The 20,521-nt window shown below is 32.5% G+C and overlaps 1 protein-coding gene across 7 annotated transcripts; it reads left to right on the forward strand.

Moving 5' to 3' along the window:
* Window positions 1-8,974: 8,974 nt before the first annotated feature.
* LOC18435653 (stress response NST1-like protein) lies at window positions 8,975-17,328 on the forward strand. 7 transcript variants are annotated; one of them, XM_088853083.1, is made up of 5 exons: window positions 8,975-9,226; window positions 9,732-9,878; window positions 9,960-10,418; window positions 11,823-12,200; window positions 16,945-17,328. In XM_088853083.1, the coding sequence occupies exons 3-4, from the start codon at window positions 9,979-9,981 to the stop codon at window positions 12,160-12,162; spliced, it is 780 nt and encodes a 259-aa protein (XP_088709209.1). In that variant the 5' UTR covers window positions 8,975-9,226; window positions 9,732-9,878; window positions 9,960-9,978; the 3' UTR covers window positions 12,163-12,200; window positions 16,945-17,328. The 7 variants fall into 7 exon arrangements, with proteins under 7 accessions (XP_088709209.1, XP_088709208.1, XP_011623870.1 ...); XM_088853082.1 differs by lacking the exon at window positions 16,945-17,328 and adding an exon at window positions 13,066-13,494 and having other exon boundaries at window positions 8,975-9,878; XM_011625568.3 differs by lacking the exon at window positions 16,945-17,328 and having other exon boundaries at window positions 11,823-12,447.
* The last annotated feature ends 3,193 nt before the right edge of the window (window positions 17,329-20,521 follow it).

The raw sequence follows: 20,521 nt of genomic DNA on the forward strand, positions 1-20,521 counted from the left end.
TTTATATAGTTTTCTTAAATTTTAAATTTGTAAAAAACAAGGTGTGGGTTTTTAATCCCATATTGTATAGTTGAGACTCGAGAGTGGATTGAGTGATATTTAATTATGGGAAAACTCATGAGTTATCTTCTTAGAACAAAGGTGATAGTGATGGTGCATGCGTAGAGCACGTGTTATGCGCACCCACACACATGTATGTGCACGCGTATGGGCAAGGATGCTTGATGGCAGATTTTACAATTTACATCATCGTCCCTCGCCCGAGCATGTGTGCTAATTGGGCCGAGGCTTAATATCTTTTTTGCGAGCGTAGCGCATATAGGACCACCGGTCACTAGCCATGGAAGACATTGAGGCTTGTTGTAGTTGTCGGCACCATACTAGATCAGGTGCATAGAGCTTTGAAGTATCAAAAAAGACCTTATGTTTTATTGTATCCCGACAATGAATTTCGCTTCTTATACATGCCATTTATAATATTGAGGAAGGCAAATATTGTCTTGAAAAAGGACTCCAATGGCCGAAAATAAAAAGGAATTTCTCTCAATTATTGCATAATTTATTTTTTATTTTTACCCTTGTTTCACCCAACCCATCGTATCTTCATGCATAAGGCACATGATTTAGCTCCTTTCCTCCAAACACAAAAGAGAGAGATTACTCCATCATTCGTAAAGCACATGATTTTAGTTCTTACTTCATCCCATATAGAGAGGAGAGAGATATTTCATATTCTTTCTCTCTCTCCATAAAAAAAAATTCCCATCCAGTGGGTGTTAGGAAATTATTTTGACGTACAAGCATCAATCAACAAATAAATACTCACCTAGTGTTCCCCCCACTTGTGCTTCAACTATTAAAATACCAGCATCCAATCCACATTTCATGATAAAAGTGTCACTAATATGTAACTTTCTCTCACTAAACATGCTACTAAAATAACTCAATTATTAAAACTCTACACCATAATGCAACTTCCTCTCTCTAAACACCCACTAAACTAACTTAATTATTAGTAGGAAAATGGTTTCATAGGGCTGCAGCTCTATCAAAATAACTAAAACCTCGTTTCATAGCTCATTGAAAATTGTAATTTATGTATTGAAAAACCTTTAAATGGCTGTAAAAAAAAATTAAGATTTTAAGTTCTAAAAATAATATATACTATAACAAATTATCTAAACCGTTTATTTTTTTAAAAAAATAAATATTCAAATATCTACAAATCTGTAATATTTTTTGAGTTTCAAATTTTATTATAAAAATTTATTTTAGAGCCGTCATAAATATTTTTGTCGCCAAATGTGCTCTCTTGATAAAGATTTAAGATTTGATGTAAGACTTTATTTTGTTTTTACGAAACCTAGGCTTTCTAGAAAGTTCTTCCTTACAAAATATTCTAAGCCACAATGCAACTCTCTCTCTCCTCTCTCCTCTCTCAACTTTCTCTCTCTCTCAAACACCAACTCAATTATTATTTTCCTATAAATAAGACAACTTTCTCCCTCTAAAACGCGGATGTCTCCTTTTTGCTCCTTGCTTCTATTTTTTTTTGTAGACTTTGCCTTATTTTATTAATTTATTCACTATCACAAACATTACAAATATTTTATCCTCGAGATGCCTCTGTACGACGGATAACAAAAGATAAGGTTCTAAATAAATATTATAATATATGAAGAGATAAGGTGGAGAGAGAAAGTGGAAGTCTAGAGAGAGAAAGCTTGAAGTCATCTTATCGATGCCCCACAAAAGGGGATTGGCTGCTCAAACATTGACCACATTTTCCTTTCCCCATATATTAAAAATTATATTTCTCCCAGATATTACCTAAATACTAAGTCCAACTAAAATTATGGAAATTATCAAGTTTGAACTTTTCAACCTTTTTATGGTGTTTCCCCCTTTTTCCATTTGGAAAATAGGGAACAACTATAAAAGTTGGTTTTCAAGGTTAACCAAAAATTGACCCTGTGTGATTAATTTTCACGAAATTGTTTGTTTTGCGAATTTTGATAGTTTTTAAGGAAATTATAAAATGCGCTCTCCTTCATTCTCTGGTTCTTGTGGTTCTTGTAGTTACTATTATCATCATCACTTGAACTTTATTTGAACAATTTAAATCGGTACATAAATCTTGTTCTGTCATGTTATTCTATCATAATAGGATTTATGGCAAATAAATGGTAAAAATTTGTCACTAGCTGTCAATCTATCTATCTATAAACATCACCACTTGAGCTTTTATCTGAACTATTTAAAGTCGATTGTGTGAATCTTGTTCTTTCATTCCACTCCATTGGATTAAAACTTATAATATAGATATAAAAAACAAATTACGTTAGCTTACAACTGACAACCTAACACAACCTCCTCCTTTTTTCATCAGGGCTTGAGACTGACAATAGCAGAGTTAGTCCCTCTAAGGATTAGTGCTTTAACACATGGAATCCAGTTTGGATCGCCTGCCCAATACAAAAAGGTTGAACTAGTGAAAAATCAGTTAAAAAACAATAATAAAATAGTGTGGGAGGATTCAGACATAGAGAACTCAGATTCGCCCACCCATCGGACCTGGTCAAGATCAGCAATTTACAATTCGTCGCCGAGTTCATGATCCCAGTCCACCGAGTTTTCATATTTAGAATTTAGGAACTCTAACTCAGGACTAGAAAAAGCCCAAGTTTAAAACGTATCAGTGATTGAATAGTAAGGTAACCACGTTTTTTCTTATAAAAATTATATGCATAAACAAAATATTTTTTTTTTGAAACGATAAACTCCACGTAGTAATTTTTGAGTTACATATGTTAAAAATGTTCATTTGGGTAAAAATAATTCAACAAAAAATAAACCCAATTGTGCGATCTCATATTTATCCTCATCTGATGAGATAGGTTCTATTTAAAAAAAATGTGGTTACTGTAAGGTTGCAACCTTAAACAATCTAATTAAGGTGCACCTCCAAAGTTTATCATAATATATAATTTTGGTGTAAAACATTATTAAGATTATTTGAAAATCTATTTTTATGTCTAATTATAAAATTTTAAGCTCCAAAAATAGCTAAAATCAAATAGATATATAAACATATGAAAATCTTGAAAATGGACGGTCTAAATAATGCGTTGTAAGATGCATTATTTCCAGGACTCCAAATCTTTTTTTTTGTAATATTCATGGATCTCTATGTCGAAATGATCAAGTAGACGGTTTTTGAACGTTAAAACAACCTTCTCCGAGAGAATTTTGAGGTGCATCCGTATTTCTACGTTTTAAAATTGCAACCTTATATAAACTTTTTTCAAAAAAAAAAATGACCCAAAAAATTAGAAAGAAGAAAAGGGTTGAACTGTCTTAAGGCACAAGTTACATAGCGATTGGTGACAAGTGATATCTTCATGTCTCTAGGATTTTGGAATCTTTTGAGTTCAATGATATTTCGGTTTTCCCCTTGGTTTTTATTTAGGGCAAACTGTAATGCTTTTTATAAATTTAATTTTGCATTATGATAGAGTAGAATTCAGTCTAATAGGCTTCACATTAATGTGAAATTATAAATGGAGGTGTTACTATCAAGGGAAAAGTTTATATAAGGCATCAACTTTATATAAAGAAGTGAGGTGCATTTTGAAAATCCATCGGAAAGTATCATCCTATGTTGGAAAACTCTTCAATCGATAATCTCGATCTCAAGATGTATAAAAATGATACAAGAAAAAAAAAATTTCAGTCGTAAAAATAGTGCAGCACATAACACATCATCTAGACTGTTCATTTTCAATATTTGAAATCCTTATAGATTTGCTTGAGCCATATCATTTTTGGAATTTCATATTTCTTAACTTGGGATAGAAATATATTTTCAAACCACCGTAAGAATTTCTAGCTTCAGAACTATATCTTCCAGCAGGGTTTAGAATTGTTTAAGATAACAGACCTTGTACAAATTGCCACTCCGCTATTAAGGTTTGTATGCCTCACAAGGTTATTTATTTTAGCATATGAATGTGAAAATCATGTTCATATGAAATCTGACAACTTGAAGTGTATCACACCAATCTTTTTTTTAGATTTTAGTATGGTCAATAACATACCCAAAATTACTCAATTTGCTCAATTGTACATCCGATAACCGGGCCTAATTGTGAATTCTTTGTACAAAAACAAATAATCTTATTATCTTGCTCAATGAAGGTGGGTCATTACACTCTTATTGTAAGACCATGTCTTTCCAACTTTTATGTCACGAGGGATAGTTAAAACTTATTAAAATATATAGAAAGATACTATTTACTTTTGATATAAAGGAGCTTACCATCATTATTGATCTTAAGATTTGAAAATGGGTGGTTAAAGATATATCATTGTTTGAGCACAAAGTCTACAATAAAATTTCTCAAATGTCATAATACATTTTCATCTATTGGATTTCATATCTATACAATTCCAGAACTTATCTAAATAGATAGAATAAAACCATAAGATTGTTTAGATTTAAATAGTAAGAGTGCTCATGAGTGCTTAAATTCAAAAATTCAAAATAGACTTTATTGTTAAGTAATCTTAGTGAGACCATATATTTAGATCCAAGTCATGTTCAGTTATTGGATAGCGAATATTTTGATGAGTATTTTCGAATTAAAAAGAAAAACATAACCAAAGAATGAAGAGCAAGCTTTGTATATTTTCCATATTATATAAAACTTATATACTTCTCCCTATTCAACTGTTCATTTTGAATGGATGACTGAGATGGCTCCAATCACAATGTCTCGCCTCTGTGCTATTTTACTTTTAATAATATTTCTATAAAATAATTTGATGCCAAATTTTGGACGTACACTCCTCTATTAAACTAGTGAATAAATTTTAGAGGGAGGAACTCTTTGATAAAATAATTGTGCCCCACACCATTCTTGTGGTATATATAAAAGTAATACAATAGTGTAATATACATTTTTCTATCTTGTTACATGCAACATCTACTTTTCCTATCTTGTTACATTCTCATCTCAAAACAAAATAGTAAGTCACTTTCCTATCTTGTTTGAATTTTGTTTGTATTACTCCCCCTCAAATTCGGATGAGGAGGCATTTGAAGCCCGAGTTTGAAGTAAAGATCTCGAAAACATCTTGTGGCAAAGGCTTGGTGAAGATATCTGCTACTTTTTGTGAGAAGAAACAAATCGAGTGATAAATAATCCAAGAGCAACCTTTTCACGCACAAAATGATAGTCTAACTCAATGTGTTTTGTCCGGATATGAAAAACAGGATTAACTCTCATGTAGAGAGCACTACTATTGTCATAAAAAAGTGTTGGTGGCTGAGAAAGAGGCACCCCAATATCCCGACAAATAAAAGAATACCATGTCAATTATGCAACCGTGGATGCCATAGACCAGTATTCTGCTTTAGCACTTGAACGAGTCATAATGGATAGTTTATTAGCACTCCAAGATATGTAGTTGGAAGCAAAATAGGTGCAGAAACCAATGGTTGAACGGTCCCAGCCAAGCTTACATCAGGCATATAACTCAAGGGAACTATCAGATAAGATTCTTATACCACAAAACTGTGTACCACTGAGGCAACTAATAATCCACTTCACTGCCTATAAATGTGTAATTGTAGGGATATGCATAAATTGACATATTGTATTAATATTATGGGAAAGGTCAAGTCGTGTTATGGTAAAGTATTGGAGTGCACCAACAATGCTCTGATAAAGAGATGGATCAGAAAATAGATTAGAATTCTCATGAATATTATTCTTCATTGCCACTTGTGTGGAAATTGGTTTAGCACAGAACATTTGAGCACGATGTAGAAGATCTCGAGCATATTAGCTTTGCGATAGAAAAATTCCACCTGAAAAATAAGATACCTCTACGCTAATGAAGAGGTCCAAGATCTTTTATTACAAATTCCCTTCTAAGTTGTGAAATAAATCATTTTAGAAGATCTGAATTATTACTAGTAATAATAATATCATCAACATAAAGGAGAAGGATAATAATGCCTTGAGTAATGCGAGAAACAAATAAAGATGAATCAACTATGCTGCAATAAAACCCCAATGATAATAAATAGGCACTACATCAATTAAACCACAGTCGTGGTGCTTGTTTGAGATTATATAAAGCTCTTTTTAATTTTCAAATATGATTAGGATATTTTAAGCTTATAAAACTAGGAGGTTGTTCCATAAATTCAGGTTCTTTAAAAAAGCCATGCAGGAAAGCATTTTTCCAATCAAGTTGTTTGATATGGTGAGCACAATGCGAATACTAGTAGGCTTAATAACATGACTGAATTTTTCAGAGAAATCAATTTCAACAACCTGAATATATCATTTAGCAACTAGTCTGACTTTAAGTCTCTCTAGACTACCATCAGACTTTAATTTAGTCTTATACACCAAATGACAACCAATAATATTAATACCTGGAAGACACGGAAGTAACGCCCAAGTTGAGTTAACATGTAAGGCTTCAATTTTCTCTTTTATGCACGATGCCAACCCGGATGGCCCAAAGGCAAACATAATGGATTTAGCTTCAGAAGGGATTGCTTCAAAAGTAATAGCATTCGATACAGGCTTGCCAATAGCAACCAAATCATCACAAATACTCTTGAATCTAAATAGATATTCTAATAGAGTCGAATTCCGTTTCTTGCAGAGTTAGAGTAGCTGGGTAAGTTGGAACTTCCTAACTTGAGAATAACTTGCATATGCATTCTTCATAACTTTCTATACTTCTGCAGAAGTCTTAAGGCCAACCACAAGACTGAGATACTCTTCTGACAGTGTCCCTGTGATCTAGGCATTAAGAAGTGGATCGTACTTTAGCCATAATTTGTAGTTTGGGTCAGGAGAAGAAATCTTTTGACTTGGTGTAGGGCAATCATCATTAATAAATCCAAAAACTTCTTGACTCTCAATCAGTGATAGTATTTGGGTTTCCCATTGTTCTATGTCAATTTAAAAGAAACAAAATTTCCAATATTTAAGGTGGAGGGATAGAGATATTAGTTTGGTGTGGATGAAGCATCCATTAGAATAAAGAAGTATTTTAAAGATAGATAGATCAACTGAGAAAGGTAAGCGAGAGTTTTAAGAGCTTTTCGATGTGTAAGAGAAGGCTTTATATGATGTGGATGATATGAATGGTTTTGATGATATGGATGAGTTTTTTATTTGGGACATGAAGACAAAATAATGATAGAGTTTATGATTAGTAATGGTAAATAAGCTCAATTTGGAATGGTGCAAAACGATTGATGCAAGCTGGATGCAATGGTATGCAAAACGATGGATTCAAAGTATGCAAAGGTATGCCAAACGATGGAATAAAAGGTATGCAAAAGGCAAGATGGATGCAAAGAACTATGCTAAGAAGCATGATGCAAAACGACGGATTCAAATAAGTATACAAAACGATGGATTCCAAGTTATGCAAAACGATGGATGCAAATAAGTATGCAAGAAGGAAATCCGGTCATATAGAGAAAGAAAAAAAGAAAAAAAAAAAAAAAATTGTACGAAATTTCTATGAAGAACTTTCCAAAACGAAACATATAAAGAAAAGAGAGTGGGAGACTTATTTTGGATTGACAAACAACTTTTTTTGGATTGACAAACAACTTTTATAATATGAAAATTTGAGATTGGAATCCATGTTTTGCTCTGATACTATGAAGAAATTTTAGAGAGAAAGAGGTGAACTCTTTGAAAAAATAATTGTGCCCCGACCATTCTTGTGGTGGTTATATCATTGTATATATAAAGGTAATATTATAGTGTAATATACACTTTCATATCTTGTTACATGTAATATCCACTTTTCTATCCTGTTACATTCTTACCTCAAAAAGAAACAGTAAGTCATTTTCCTATCTTGTTTGAATTTTATTTCTATTAATACCAGTAAAAAATATTCTCATTAAAACAAAATGAACAAAATGGCCTAAAAGTTAAAGGTATTTTGATCTTTTATTTATCAAAAATATTGTTTAAGTATTTTTTAGGTGCACCCTTATTGACATGATGGTATATACTAAATTTTATATTCATATAATTTGTATAAAAAATTAAAAATCAAATACTATGAAGTTTCAAACCTAGATCAAACAATCAGTGGCTCACTTGATCAAAATTGGACGGTTGGATGGTCCTAAGAGTAAAATAGTTGAACTCCTGTCTATACATCTATCTATTTTTTCTCTTTTTTTTTTGAATAAATTTAGAAAGGAAAATTATACCGCCCCTATTTCTATGATAAAATAAGAGAAAAATTCAAAAGACAGTCTATTTTGATGAATATAAATTTAGAATGAAAAATTATTGTGACCTCCTTATACGAAAGGTAAATGGTCTCTTTGTAGACAGTCCCTTATAAAAGTTGGACAAATACGTATTATTTTTTTTTCAAGATGCATGAGGAATATGAGAGAAATAAAAAGACAGAAAAAATTCATATAAAGTCGAGGTTCTAAACAATCAAAATAATAGGGTGCACCTCAAAATTTTCATTAGAAGAGGTCAAATATCTTCAAATTGATCCACCTTGGACACGAGAAAAAAATAGATTTCATGTTTTGAAAATAGTGTATTATTTTCGGAACGTCAATTTTTAAGATTTTCGAGTTTTGATATATATGTTCAATTTTTTTTTTTTAAAGTTTGAAATTTTATAATTAAATATAAAATATATTTTAATGCTCTCCCAAAGATTTTCCGTATTAAAACTTCATTTTTCGATAGTACGTTTTATTTTAATCGTTTAGAGCCTGGACTCTATACAAACTGGCACCCAAAGGTAAAACAACCCCTGGTTAAAGTTGTCCAAAGGCCGTACTCGTTTATTTTTCAAGATCGGTGAGGAATAAGTAAGAAATAAACAATTTTAAAAATTAAGTGCAGGAAAGAAAGAAAGAAAAAAATGAGAGAAAGGATAAGTATTGAGGATATCGCTGTTGTGGCCACGTAAGGAGGAGTTACGGGAACGTGTCACATGGTGTCTTCTCGAATGGCGGACATGGCGCCCGCGATGATGAGAGAGGAAAACATCACTTTCTCTCTCTAAAAACCCACTCACCTCTCTTTCTCTCTCTAAAACTCTTATTCTCTATTCCTCTCCATCTTAAAATTGTATGGACCTCCCCTGCACCTTCTCGCGGCAGTGGATAGGAATGACTGAAGATCCGCCTCTCTCTGGATAAGTTATTTAACTGTCACCTGTTTGATCGGTTCTCTCCCTTAATGAACTTTCTCTCTCTATTTATATAAACCCTTTCTCTCTCTAAATTTATCTTATTTCCTTTTATGTTGAAGATATCTGTCATCTTTCTCTCTCCTCTACCAATCTTTTCTCTCTCTTTGTGAAGTCTCTCTCCCTTCGCTCTCTTTCGTCACAGTGACCCGGGTCTCTCTTGATTTCCTGGATTTTGTCTCGCTTAATTCGCTGGATTTTGTTTCTCTGCCTTCATTTTGCTTGATTTTTATCGCTTTATATCATCTTGCGTTCTCTGGATCATTCCGCATTAACTCATGCTTAATTTTCTCTCTCAATTTATCAGCTTTTAATCTTGATGATCTTCTTTTCATTTAGACTTAAAGAGAGATTTATTTTTTTCTCGTCTCTCTGATAATTTCCTCTCTCTATATTATCTTTTATTTTGCATTTAGAGATATATTTTGTTTCCTCATTATTTTCTCTCTCTCTAGATCGATTTTGCATTCAAGGCGATAAATCTTCATCCTCAGATATTCTGTCTCTAGAAAATCTCCTTGTCTTGGTGTTTGGTCTTTGTGGATAAGACAGAGATTTGTGCATGAAATTCTCCTTCTTGGGATACACTGAATATTGCCCAGGTTTCTCTCTAAAACTCTGTTTTAAACTCCTCTCTTTATTTTAGAGTGAGAGTCGCGAATGTCTCTGGTTTTTGGTAGCAGAGAGGTGGTTGCAGGCCCCATGGTGGGATACCAAAGCGATGGATCTCAATACAGGTCAAAAAACCAGCAAAAACACAAGCAAAATGATGCAGTAGTGATCAGAGGCCTCTCTTGTATCTCTGCCTTTGTTAATGGTGAAGCAAAGCCCCAATTTTTGAAGGAGAAGGCCATGGAAAGCTTGGGACCGAAGAAAAATGACTTCCCGGACGGATCCCTGGTCCTCGATTCTGCAAAAACTAGGGTTTCTGAATCAGAGGCTCCATTAGAGGAGGTTCCGGAGGGGTTGCGGTTTGACTGTGCCAGGGTTTCACCTGCCACTTCAGAGAGCTCCTCCATTGGAGCTCCAGGTGAGGGCTCGTGCACTTCGATAGACGAAAGCGATGGTGAAGCCGAGGTTCAGAGCAAGTTCAAGGGGGCTCTTGGCTCCATGGATTCTCTAGAAGAATCTCTACCTATCAAGTATGTATCTTTGTCTTCATTGATTTTATTGATTATTTACATGATTTATTATTTCTTCTTCTTGTTCTCTGATCTTCTGATTGTTTCCGAGCTCCTTATGCTCCAGTAACTGACTATTTCCGGGAATTTTTTTTTTTTTTTTTTTTTCCTAGATCTTAATGAGTTTACCGTTTTTTCTTCTTTTATTTTCTATTTATTTTATAGTGGTATCTGAATGTAATCTCTTTTTTAAAAAAAGAAAGAAAGAAAAGTCTGAATATTTGCATGATTTTTTTTGCTTAGAACTTGGTGATTTTTCTTCTCCTTTGCTTTTTGTAATTTTATTCGAATATGCATGAGAATTGGGAATCCATGATATGCTAATTAACCATGATTTTTGTTTCTTTTTTTTTTTTTTTTTACTTTTTGATGTTATGGTTGTCGTAGAAAATAAATTTTGTGGAAATGGAGCTGGCATTTAGATGGAGTTGAGAAACAATTTTCAGGAACCATATTTAAAAAAGAAATGGTAAATGGTGAAAATATGGTAAAGTAAATATAAAAAATATGCAGAAAATTTTGATTGTAAATGATCAAATTTGGCATTTAGATGGTTTTCTTTCTTTCTCAGATAACAGTTTCATTACATGTCGTGTTCTTACCTTTAAAATCTTCTAGTTTTGGGAATTGGGACTTCTAATTTTAGGAATCAGGATTGGGCTTGAATGGTTATTAGTTGATATTAGCAATGTTATATCGCATATTCAATTCTACTAAACTACCCAAAAAAAAAAAGGATCGACGATGCACGACCCCAAAAAAAAAGAAAAAAAAAAAAAAATCAACGACACGTGGATTGGGAAGAGATAATAAGGGCTACATGGCTTTTGGAATGCTATAGGCTGGACAACCCAAATTGAAAGTCGCTAGTTCAGATCGCTAGTCCTGGGTTTTAGACAGACAGGAGAGAAATTATATAAGCCTATGGCTTTTACTCTAGCATAAGTAGCTTTGAAAAGCTGAAATTAGTTGGATCCCCAAATTTTTCTCACATGAAAATTTGATCTTGGCGATCAAAATAGAAAATGTAGTTCAAGTTCACACATAAAATTCGAAAGTGAGGATGTCATTTTTGGCGGCCGAGAACATGTGATCATTTTGGGCAAAACTTGAGACCAGATAGTCCAGCTCCATCCATTGGAGCTCAGCTCTTACTATAGCTATAAGCTCATTTGTTTGCGGCATACTAATTCCTATAATGATATCTGAGATTATGAATACAATTGATTGATGAAAGAGAGGGCAAAATTCTTTTGAGAAAGAACACGATGAATGAATTAGATTGATATAAAGAGAGGGAGAGGATTTCTTTTGTTGGGGAGTTGGCATTCTAGTTTTTTAACCCAATCTGCATTCCTTTCACAGGAGGGGACTATCAAATTATTTCTCCGGAAAATCAAAATCCTTTTCTACCTTTACAAGTTTATCAGAAGCTACAACTGCCAAGGATATTGCAAAGCCAGAGAACTCATTTAACAAGAGGAGGAGAACTCTTCTTGCTTGCAAAAATAACACAGTGCTGAGAAGAGCACTTTATATTGCTCCAAAAGATTTAAAATTAGAGGAGGCATCAGAAGAAGAAGAAGAAGAGGAAGAAAGAAGTGATGTTTGCCTTCCTCCTTTGCCTTCTCACCCTCAGACAAGAAAGCTGAGGAATTTCACATCACCAAGGTCTTTCTCTTTAACTGATTTGCAGGGAGCCTGAGCTCTTCAAAAAATATTGAAGGAATTTGGAATTTTGATGTATGTTTCTCTTACCACAAGTTTACTTTGATTTTTAATGGATGTTTCTCTCACTATAATTTTTCCTTTTTGTTGCTTTTTTTTTTTTTTTGGGTCCTATTTTAGATGCTAAATCCTAGAGAGATGTACACCGACCCATGTAGTGAGATGGAGATTACCCTAAAAAAGGCTACAAAAGATGTTTCTTTTTGTTGTATTTAGTGATTTAAAAAAGGGACCTGACCTAACATGAGGAAGTTAAAGCAAAGGGTTGGGTTATGGATAGTCCTGTTTTTGGTGCTTTTTAGAGGTTATTTAGAGAGAGAGAGAGAGAGAGAGAGAGAGATTTGGCTCTCTTTGATTGAGAGATTTTTGGCTTTTGAGAGAGATTTTGCTGTGTGTTTTTATTGGATATTTGATTTGATTGTTGCCATTTAGAAAAAATCTAATCTATTCAAAGAGAAGGAAGATGGGCTTGTAATTTTTTACAATGAGAGGTTTGATTGACAGAACTGGCTTGGATTCAATAATGGAGATAGAGGTGATTGTCTGCTCAATTTTTCTTTAAATAATCGGAAAGATTATTGTTTTGCCCGTGTAGGCAGATTAGATAAAAAATTAAAGGGTTTAGTTTGTATAAAGCCGTGGCCCTGAACAATCAAATTAAGGCACGCCTTCAAATGATATCGAAGGATGTTTCAATATTGAAAATCTCTGAGATCCAGTGAGAATAAATTTTCATCTCTAATTATAAATTTTAAAATTTTAAAAATAATGTAGGTCTACAAGATTTCAAGTCTCGAAATCTATATTTTCTTATTTCTATATATCTTGAGAAATTTTTATCTATATTTTCTTATTTCTATATATCTTGAAAATTTTTTAGGTGCGTCTCGATTGTTTTAGTGTCGCACCTACGTAAACTTTTTCCTAGTTTAAAGAGATGTGGAGGCACCAAAGGATGGTCTTACCGAAGCACAAAATCCTTGTAATGGTGACGGACCACGTGTCAGTGATGGTCTTGCCGTACCACCAACTCTTGTTCCTGTGGTTGCAAGGAGTTGAGAATGAGATATTACCTCGCGTTTAGTTTATGTTTTGGAAGAGACAAAAGAGGGCAAGAAGGATAAGGCGATCTTCAACTCTGTTTTTGTTACCTCATCTTTGGCAATTGATACAAGTGGTGGATTCCTATATTTTATTATTTTTTTAAAGATTTTGTCTGTTTTCTCTTTTGAAAATCAAAAGAGTGAATTCTCAAGCACAATAACATGAGGACACGGTTTCTATGAGTTAATGTGAGTTCTTGTTGAAATGAGTCTCCTCTTAACTATCTATTTTTTAGATTAATTTTTTGGCCCAATTTTTAAGGACATATATTCTTTAACATGGAGATTATGAATATAGAAAAAATGAATAAATTTTGAAAATTATAAATAATAATTTTATAAATAAAACATTTGGACCAACTATTTTTAGATGGACTGCCTATTTGCATCCATCTTTAAGATTGATGCTTAAAAACGTACATGCATCAGTCTATTAATGAAATAATTTTTCAAAACATATAATATAAGGTCATTCATATTTTGTACAAGATAGGTCATAATCATTTTTATTCATAAGATGTAAAATCTAATGGATCGAATCATCTTGCAACATTTAAGAAATTTTATTTTGGACATTGTGTCTAATTAATAATATATTTTTAACCATCCAATTTTATGAATCATAGTCAATAATAATTGTGATCTTTCTATATTAAAAAAAAAAATGATCTCATTGTGTATACTTTCGTAACGTTATGTTATAGTTATTAAAAAGTGTCACATTCTAGTCTTATTTCTGACATATTTAAAAGGAAAAGAAAAAACTATACAATAAGACAGTTTATTGATTGTACAAAAGAGTTGTCGATCGTATTCGATCATTAGATGCAAAATTGAGCGGTTGGGGGGTGTATAAGCTTTTGACTATGCTCAGAGCTAGAGAAAAATATTCTTGAACAGTTGAATTGAACTTTAAGGTGCACCTCTAGATTTGAAATTTGATGGTTGAGAAGGACTGTTCTATCAAAAGTAAACAGTCTCACAGTGTATAGGTTTATAATTTTTTACTTTTGTCCTACCTACAAGGTTTGGTTATATATTAATTATTAAGTAACGAAAGCCTTTATTATTTGCTCTGAGAATATTCCAAAATCTTCTCCAATAGCATTGGGAATTTGGGATATTTGACAAAATGGACAATATTTTTATTCGATACCAACATTTTAGATATTATAAACTTTTAGGCATCTAGGAAAAGCCAAGGCATGATGCCTGCATCAATGGTCGACGTCAAAATGGTCTCATCTTTAAAAAATGCAGGTCGACTACTTCAAGGACAATAGAGGAGGTATTTAAATTGAATACTCCCTTTCTTTTATGGTTTTCGGTTTGGCTTGTGCTTTTCTCCGTTCCCATCTCCTAAGAGAAATATCCCATAGAAATTTGTTCCATGAGTAAGCGGTAGGAATTGTAGTGGACCCTGACCCAATCCCGTGACCCAAAGGGTAGACCCGACCCAGATCTGGGTATGGGATCGAAAATTGGACCCGATAGGTTGGGTCTAGGTTCAAATCTTCGACCTGAATACTATTTGGGTTTGGGTTCGGGTCCCACTATATTTTTAGGTCCTAATTTATGAAAATAATTAAATATATGTAAATACATATATATTTTAATTTTTTGGTGGGTCCAATCAAGTCCGATCTAGATCCCACATTATATTATCGGGTCCAAGTCCTATAACTTCCAAGTCCTATAACTTTGGGTGCGAGTCCCACATTGTATTTTTGGGTTCAAGTCTTGGTCTTGTGATTTTACGTCTGGGTCCGAGTTTGGGTCCAGCCAGACCCAAACTCATCCCGATCCGTCCCTTTGCCACCCTTAGTCGGTGGGTGCAAGGGCCCGCTTTAAGGTGAAAGTTAGAAGGGGATTGTGTGTGTGTGTGTATATATATATAGTAATGATCCTATAGGACGCTCTCCCTTCTATGTGTATAGGACTCCAAATAATCATCATTAAAATTGGCACGGATCTTTAGAAAAGTTATCACATGGGTGTGGGACTTGACTTTAATATAGATCCGTGCTAAATTTAATGGTGATCCTTTGGGGTCCTACACACATGGGTGGGGAAGGATCCTATACACAGTTCACTTGGCATCAACAAAGGGACCAGTTTGCCATCCCAGTGGCGTAGTGTAATAATTCTAAAATTTTTTAAAAAAAAATAAAAAATAAAAATAAAAAAGAAGGAAAGAAACTCTTAATAAGTGATGGTCTTTATGAGCATGATGGTCCTTAGGGACCATCACTGTTTTCAAAATCTTTTGGTTAAGTTTCTTTTGTTTGCTCCTGCCTTGCCACGTCAAGTGGACGGGGGCTTTAAGCATATAAGGAGTATTGTAACGGTTACACCTCGTTTATGAGGTGTCACTTAATAAAATATTATAATAAGGTGTTGTAAGAGTTTAAATACGAGAGGCGAGGACTCCCACCCTAGAAAACTTTTGAAATCTTTCCCTTTCTGGTCGAAACACAGTGAGCTCCTCTCCCTAGCCGAATTTTTATCTGAAGCTCCCTCTCAAATATTTTAGGTAAGTGACATTGTCTTTTTGAAAAATAGTCTATTTTTAATAAATAGTGATATTTCCGTCTAGGATCTTTATTTTATCAGTTTTGTGTCTAAGTGACCTCATTGTCTCGAAAAATAATCCATTCTTTTTAAAAATAAAATGAAATAGTTATTTCTGCTTATTATCATGAATTTTAGGCGCGATAAATTTTATGCGCACGTGACCTCATTATCTTGAAAAATAATCTTTTTAATAAAAATTGTGATATTTTATCTATGTTAGAAATTTTGAATGCTGTAAATTAGAAAAGTAAAATTATTTATTTTTCTTGTCTATTGTTAGAAATAAATGTGATATTTCTGCTTTTGGTAAAATTGTGATATTTCTTTCTACTGTTTTGAATATTTAGACATTGAAAAATTCATGTGCAAATGACTGCCTTATTATTTAAAAATTGACATTTTTGTAATTGATTATAGTATTGTTGTGAAATGTTTATTTGTGGATTGATATCCCATAAATTGTGATAATTCCGTATTCTTGAATTTTTATACATATTTGATTGGTTATTTTTGAAATGTTATAGAGAGTGACTGTTATTAATGGTTTAAGTGAAATTCATATTAATAGTTTCAGTGATATGTTGAGTACATGATATTGCTGCTTTCGAATGTTTAAAGAGATTTAGAAATAATTTAAGTATGCAAGTAGACTCATCCGGTTCGCCGGTGAGGTATAAGTGGACCTATCTGGGACGCCGGTAGGGATTAAGTGGACTCATCCGGTACGCCGGTGAGGTATAAGTGGACCTGCAGGGATTAAGTGAACCTATCTGGGACGCTGATAGGGATTAAGTAGACCCATCAGGACGTTGATGGGGTATATAGGTTACCTACTTGGGACGCCAGTAGGGTATTTTGTGAAATCCTTTGATTTATGCACTACCGTTAAAGTGTTATACGCATTTCAATTATTCGGATTATACTTAATTATGCATTTATTGAAAGTGAAACTGTTGATGCATTTCTGTTAATAGATCTCATTTTGGAAACTATTGATATCTTTCAACCATGATTATTTTTAGGATTATAATGATCACTTATTGAGTAGCCAAACTCATCAAACTATGGTAAACATTTTTCAGGATAACTGTGGCTTCATTTTGAGTACTCGTCAAGGGCAACTTTGGAAGATATTGTAGTTGTGTCTAAGCTTTTTTTTTGTTACTTTGTAAGAATTCGTCAGTGTAAATTTGTCCTATCAAGAGATGTATATAAGTTTTGACTGTCACATCTCAGGAATATCAGTATTGTAAATTCTTGGGGTGTGACACGTAGTCATTTCCTAGCTCTTCAAATTAAACATTGATGTGACTTCCTTGTATAACCTAGGTCAAGCAGGTGGGGATGGTGTTATTTGACACTGTGATGGTGCTTTTATTGTAGCATTTTCAAAACCTTTTGAAATTGTTTTTAATAATTATGCGGAATTCTCTGCTCTTGAATAAAGGTTTGATCTTAGCAGTTCAGTTAAAGTGTTTCCCTCTTCAGATTTAAAGTGATTCAGCATTGCTGGTTAATGTTATTTATGAACACTATCGATCTCCTTGAAAGTTGCATACAATTGTAGCAAATTGTAGACAACACCTTTCTAATTGTAAGTGGCTTATCACCTACATTTTTTATGAAGCCAGTTGATATTCTTACAAAGATGGCTACATCTCGTTTACAAACCATTGTTTGACGTTCTTGTTCACCAGATTTTATTTATCTTGCTTTACTCCATGATTTGTCACATGTACTTTGTTACATTGTTGTTAAGAAATGTGCTGAAATCTTTTTAAATTTAAAGCATTAATGAAAAACGGGTAAGGTTTTTTTCCCATTGACTTACTAAAAAAAAAAGAGTTTCTATGAGTAAGACGACTTATATTGTACATATGCCCCATTAAATCATTTTAAAAATTGACTTTTTTTAAAAGATTTCTGCACCGTATAAAGCCTGGGAGTTTTTTACGACGTACGTCTTAAATATGGACGTTGCTGAGCCCACAGGCTCTTTGTGATTCAATTTGTACCTAACCTGATCTTTATATATGTGGATAGGGTCATAGTGCCTACATATCTATTCAATTGCGGTCTCAGTCAAATATTCGTCTTAGATAAAAAAATCTGGACCTAAAATTCTATTGCTTAATGGTTTGGACTACTACGATCTTGATTCTTAAAAAAAGTATTCTAAACTTTGTTTTTGGACCATGCTTTATATGATTATGAATTTGAAAAAGGGGGTGGGTCGTATAAAGTCGAGGCTCTAAACAATCAAAGTAAAACGCACCTTCAAATAGTATCGAGAAATGCAGTTTCAATATTAAAAATCTTTGTGATAACCTTAAAAAATATATTTTTATATCTAATTATGAAATTTAAAGCTTAAAAAATAGTGTAAATTGAGCACATCTATGAAAACTTGAAAATATTGAAAAGTGACAGAAAAAAAATATATTACAAGATGCACCATTTCCAAAACTTGAAATCCATTTTTTTCTTTCATAACAAGATCTTTAAGTAAAATTTTTAATTTGATTGTTTAGAGCGGGTAACTTTTTCCTATGAAAAATAGATTAGTTTAAACGCTAGTTTTAGATTGTTCAATATTGTTCATTTTAATTATTCTTATATCGTTAAAATTTTACTATTTTTTGTGCTTTTTTTTCAAAAAAAGCATCTAGAGTAAAGTTTTTTAGATCCTCCATCATGCACATTTTTTTTTTTTTTTTCGGTGGGAGCCTTGTTTGAGCATATACGCAATCTCATATTGTGATAATATTAACTGAAATGGTTTTTACATGTATAGAAATAGTTAAAAACATATAGTGATATAGTGATCAAGCAGAATAATGGAACAAAATTCGTGTAGCAAATTTTAAATAGTTAGTATAAGCTTATGTGATGATAATGATTAATGTAGTTTTTTATTAGTTTTGAAATTAATTAATATAAAGGGTGTGGTTTGCGTTAGGTTATAATATTAAACAATTAAAGGAAGATGCACCTGCAAATTTATTATAGGGAAATTATCGTTAATATAACTATATTTTAATAACAATAATAATAAAAAAAACCTTAACTTTTCAAAACCTCGCCAACACTATTTTTCCCAATTTTAAGTATTTTTGGACGAAAATACCTTCTACGGTAGTTTTTCTACCGTAATGAACATTATGGTAATTTAAATACCGTAATAAGTTGAAAGAGTATTACGGTAATTAAAATACCATAATACTTTAAAGTAGATTACGGAAATTTAATTATCGTAATAACATTACGGTAATTTAAATACTGTAATACTCATTACGCTAATTAAAATATCGTAATACTTTAAAGTAGTATTACGGTAATTTAATTACCGCAATATTATCCAAGCCTCATAACAAAGGATTTTCTACTCGCTCGAGTTTACTATCTCTTTATTCCCTCGACAAAAATCCATGCTAATTGTATTTTTCAAATTGTAAATTTTTAAGATATAATATCTACTTAATTTTTATATGGTTCTCAAAATTTTAAAACAAAAGCACTCTTAAATAGGTGTTTTTTGAGCGAGGGAGTAGATCCACATCGTGCTCAAGAATATGGATTTTTTGAGAAGAGAGAGGGACAGCCCTGATATTAATTTCAGTTTAAAGTTTTTCAACCAACAAGGCGGTAATAAGAATACCATAAGGACTTCCAACATATTAAGGTAATTAAATTACCGTAATAGTTCAAATTATGGAAAAGGCTTTCCACCTTCCTATTGATTGAAAAGCTTCAAACCAAGCTAATATTAAGGCTACCCCTATCTCTTTTAAAAAAATCTATGTTCCTATGGGAGTACGATGTGGATCTACTCCATTGCTCACAAATACCTATTTAAGAGTGTTTTTGTTTAAAAATTTTGATAACCATATAAAAATTAAATAGAAATTATACCTTAAAATTTTGAGATTTGAAAAATACAGCTAGCATAGATTTTTGTCGATGGAGTAAATAGATAATAGACTCGAGAAAGTAGAAAATCATTTATTATGAGGCTTGGGCAATATTATGGTAATTAAATTACTGTAATACTACTTTAAGGTTTTACGGTATTTTAATTAGCGTAATGAGTATTGCGGTATTTAAATTACCGTAATACTCCTTCAACTTATTACGGTATTTAAATTGCCGTAAATGGTATTTTCATCCAAAAAAAGCCGAAAATTAAGAAAAAATGTGTAGGCGAGGTTTTGGAAAGTTGGGGTTTTTTATTTTATTTTATTAAAATATAGATATAATGGCGATAATTTCCCTTTGTTAAGATGTAATTTTAGAATAAAAAATTCTTAGGATGGCGAAAGAATCTATTTTTTTCTATAGTTATAAAATTTTCAAATCTAAACATGATTCAAATCAAGCATGAAAATTCAAAAAGGAAAAAGTTCATATAAAGGTGAGGCCCTAAACAATCAAATTAAAGCGCGGTTAAAAATTCACTAGAAGAGGTGGTTTTGATGCTAAAAAACCATCAATTCGACCATCTCAACCTCAAGATTTATGGACATGAGAAAAGATACATTTCAAGTCTTGAAAATAGTATATCTAGTAATGTATTATCTAGACCATCAATTTTTTAGTTTTTCAAATATTTATAGATGTGCTCGATCTATATTGTTTTTAAATATTTAAATTTTATAATTA

This window comes from Amborella trichopoda, chromosome 12 (assembly GCF_054954075.1).
Source record: "Amborella trichopoda isolate Santa Cruz 75 chromosome 12, AtrichopodaSantaCruz75HAP2 v2.0, whole genome shotgun sequence".
Classification (NCBI taxonomy): domain Eukaryota; kingdom Viridiplantae; phylum Streptophyta; class Magnoliopsida; order Amborellales; family Amborellaceae; genus Amborella; species Amborella trichopoda.

Bases quoted from the DNA above. Each gene is read 5' to 3' on its own strand.
- LOC18435653 (XM_088853078.1), top strand. From the start codon at position 9,937: ATGTCTCTGGTTTTTGGTAGCAGAGAGGTGGTTGCAGGCCCCATGGTG. The intron at 10,419-11,822 runs GTATGTATCTTT...TTCCTTTCACAG, and splicing joins GAAGAATCTCTACCTATCAA to GAGGGGACTATCAAATTATT.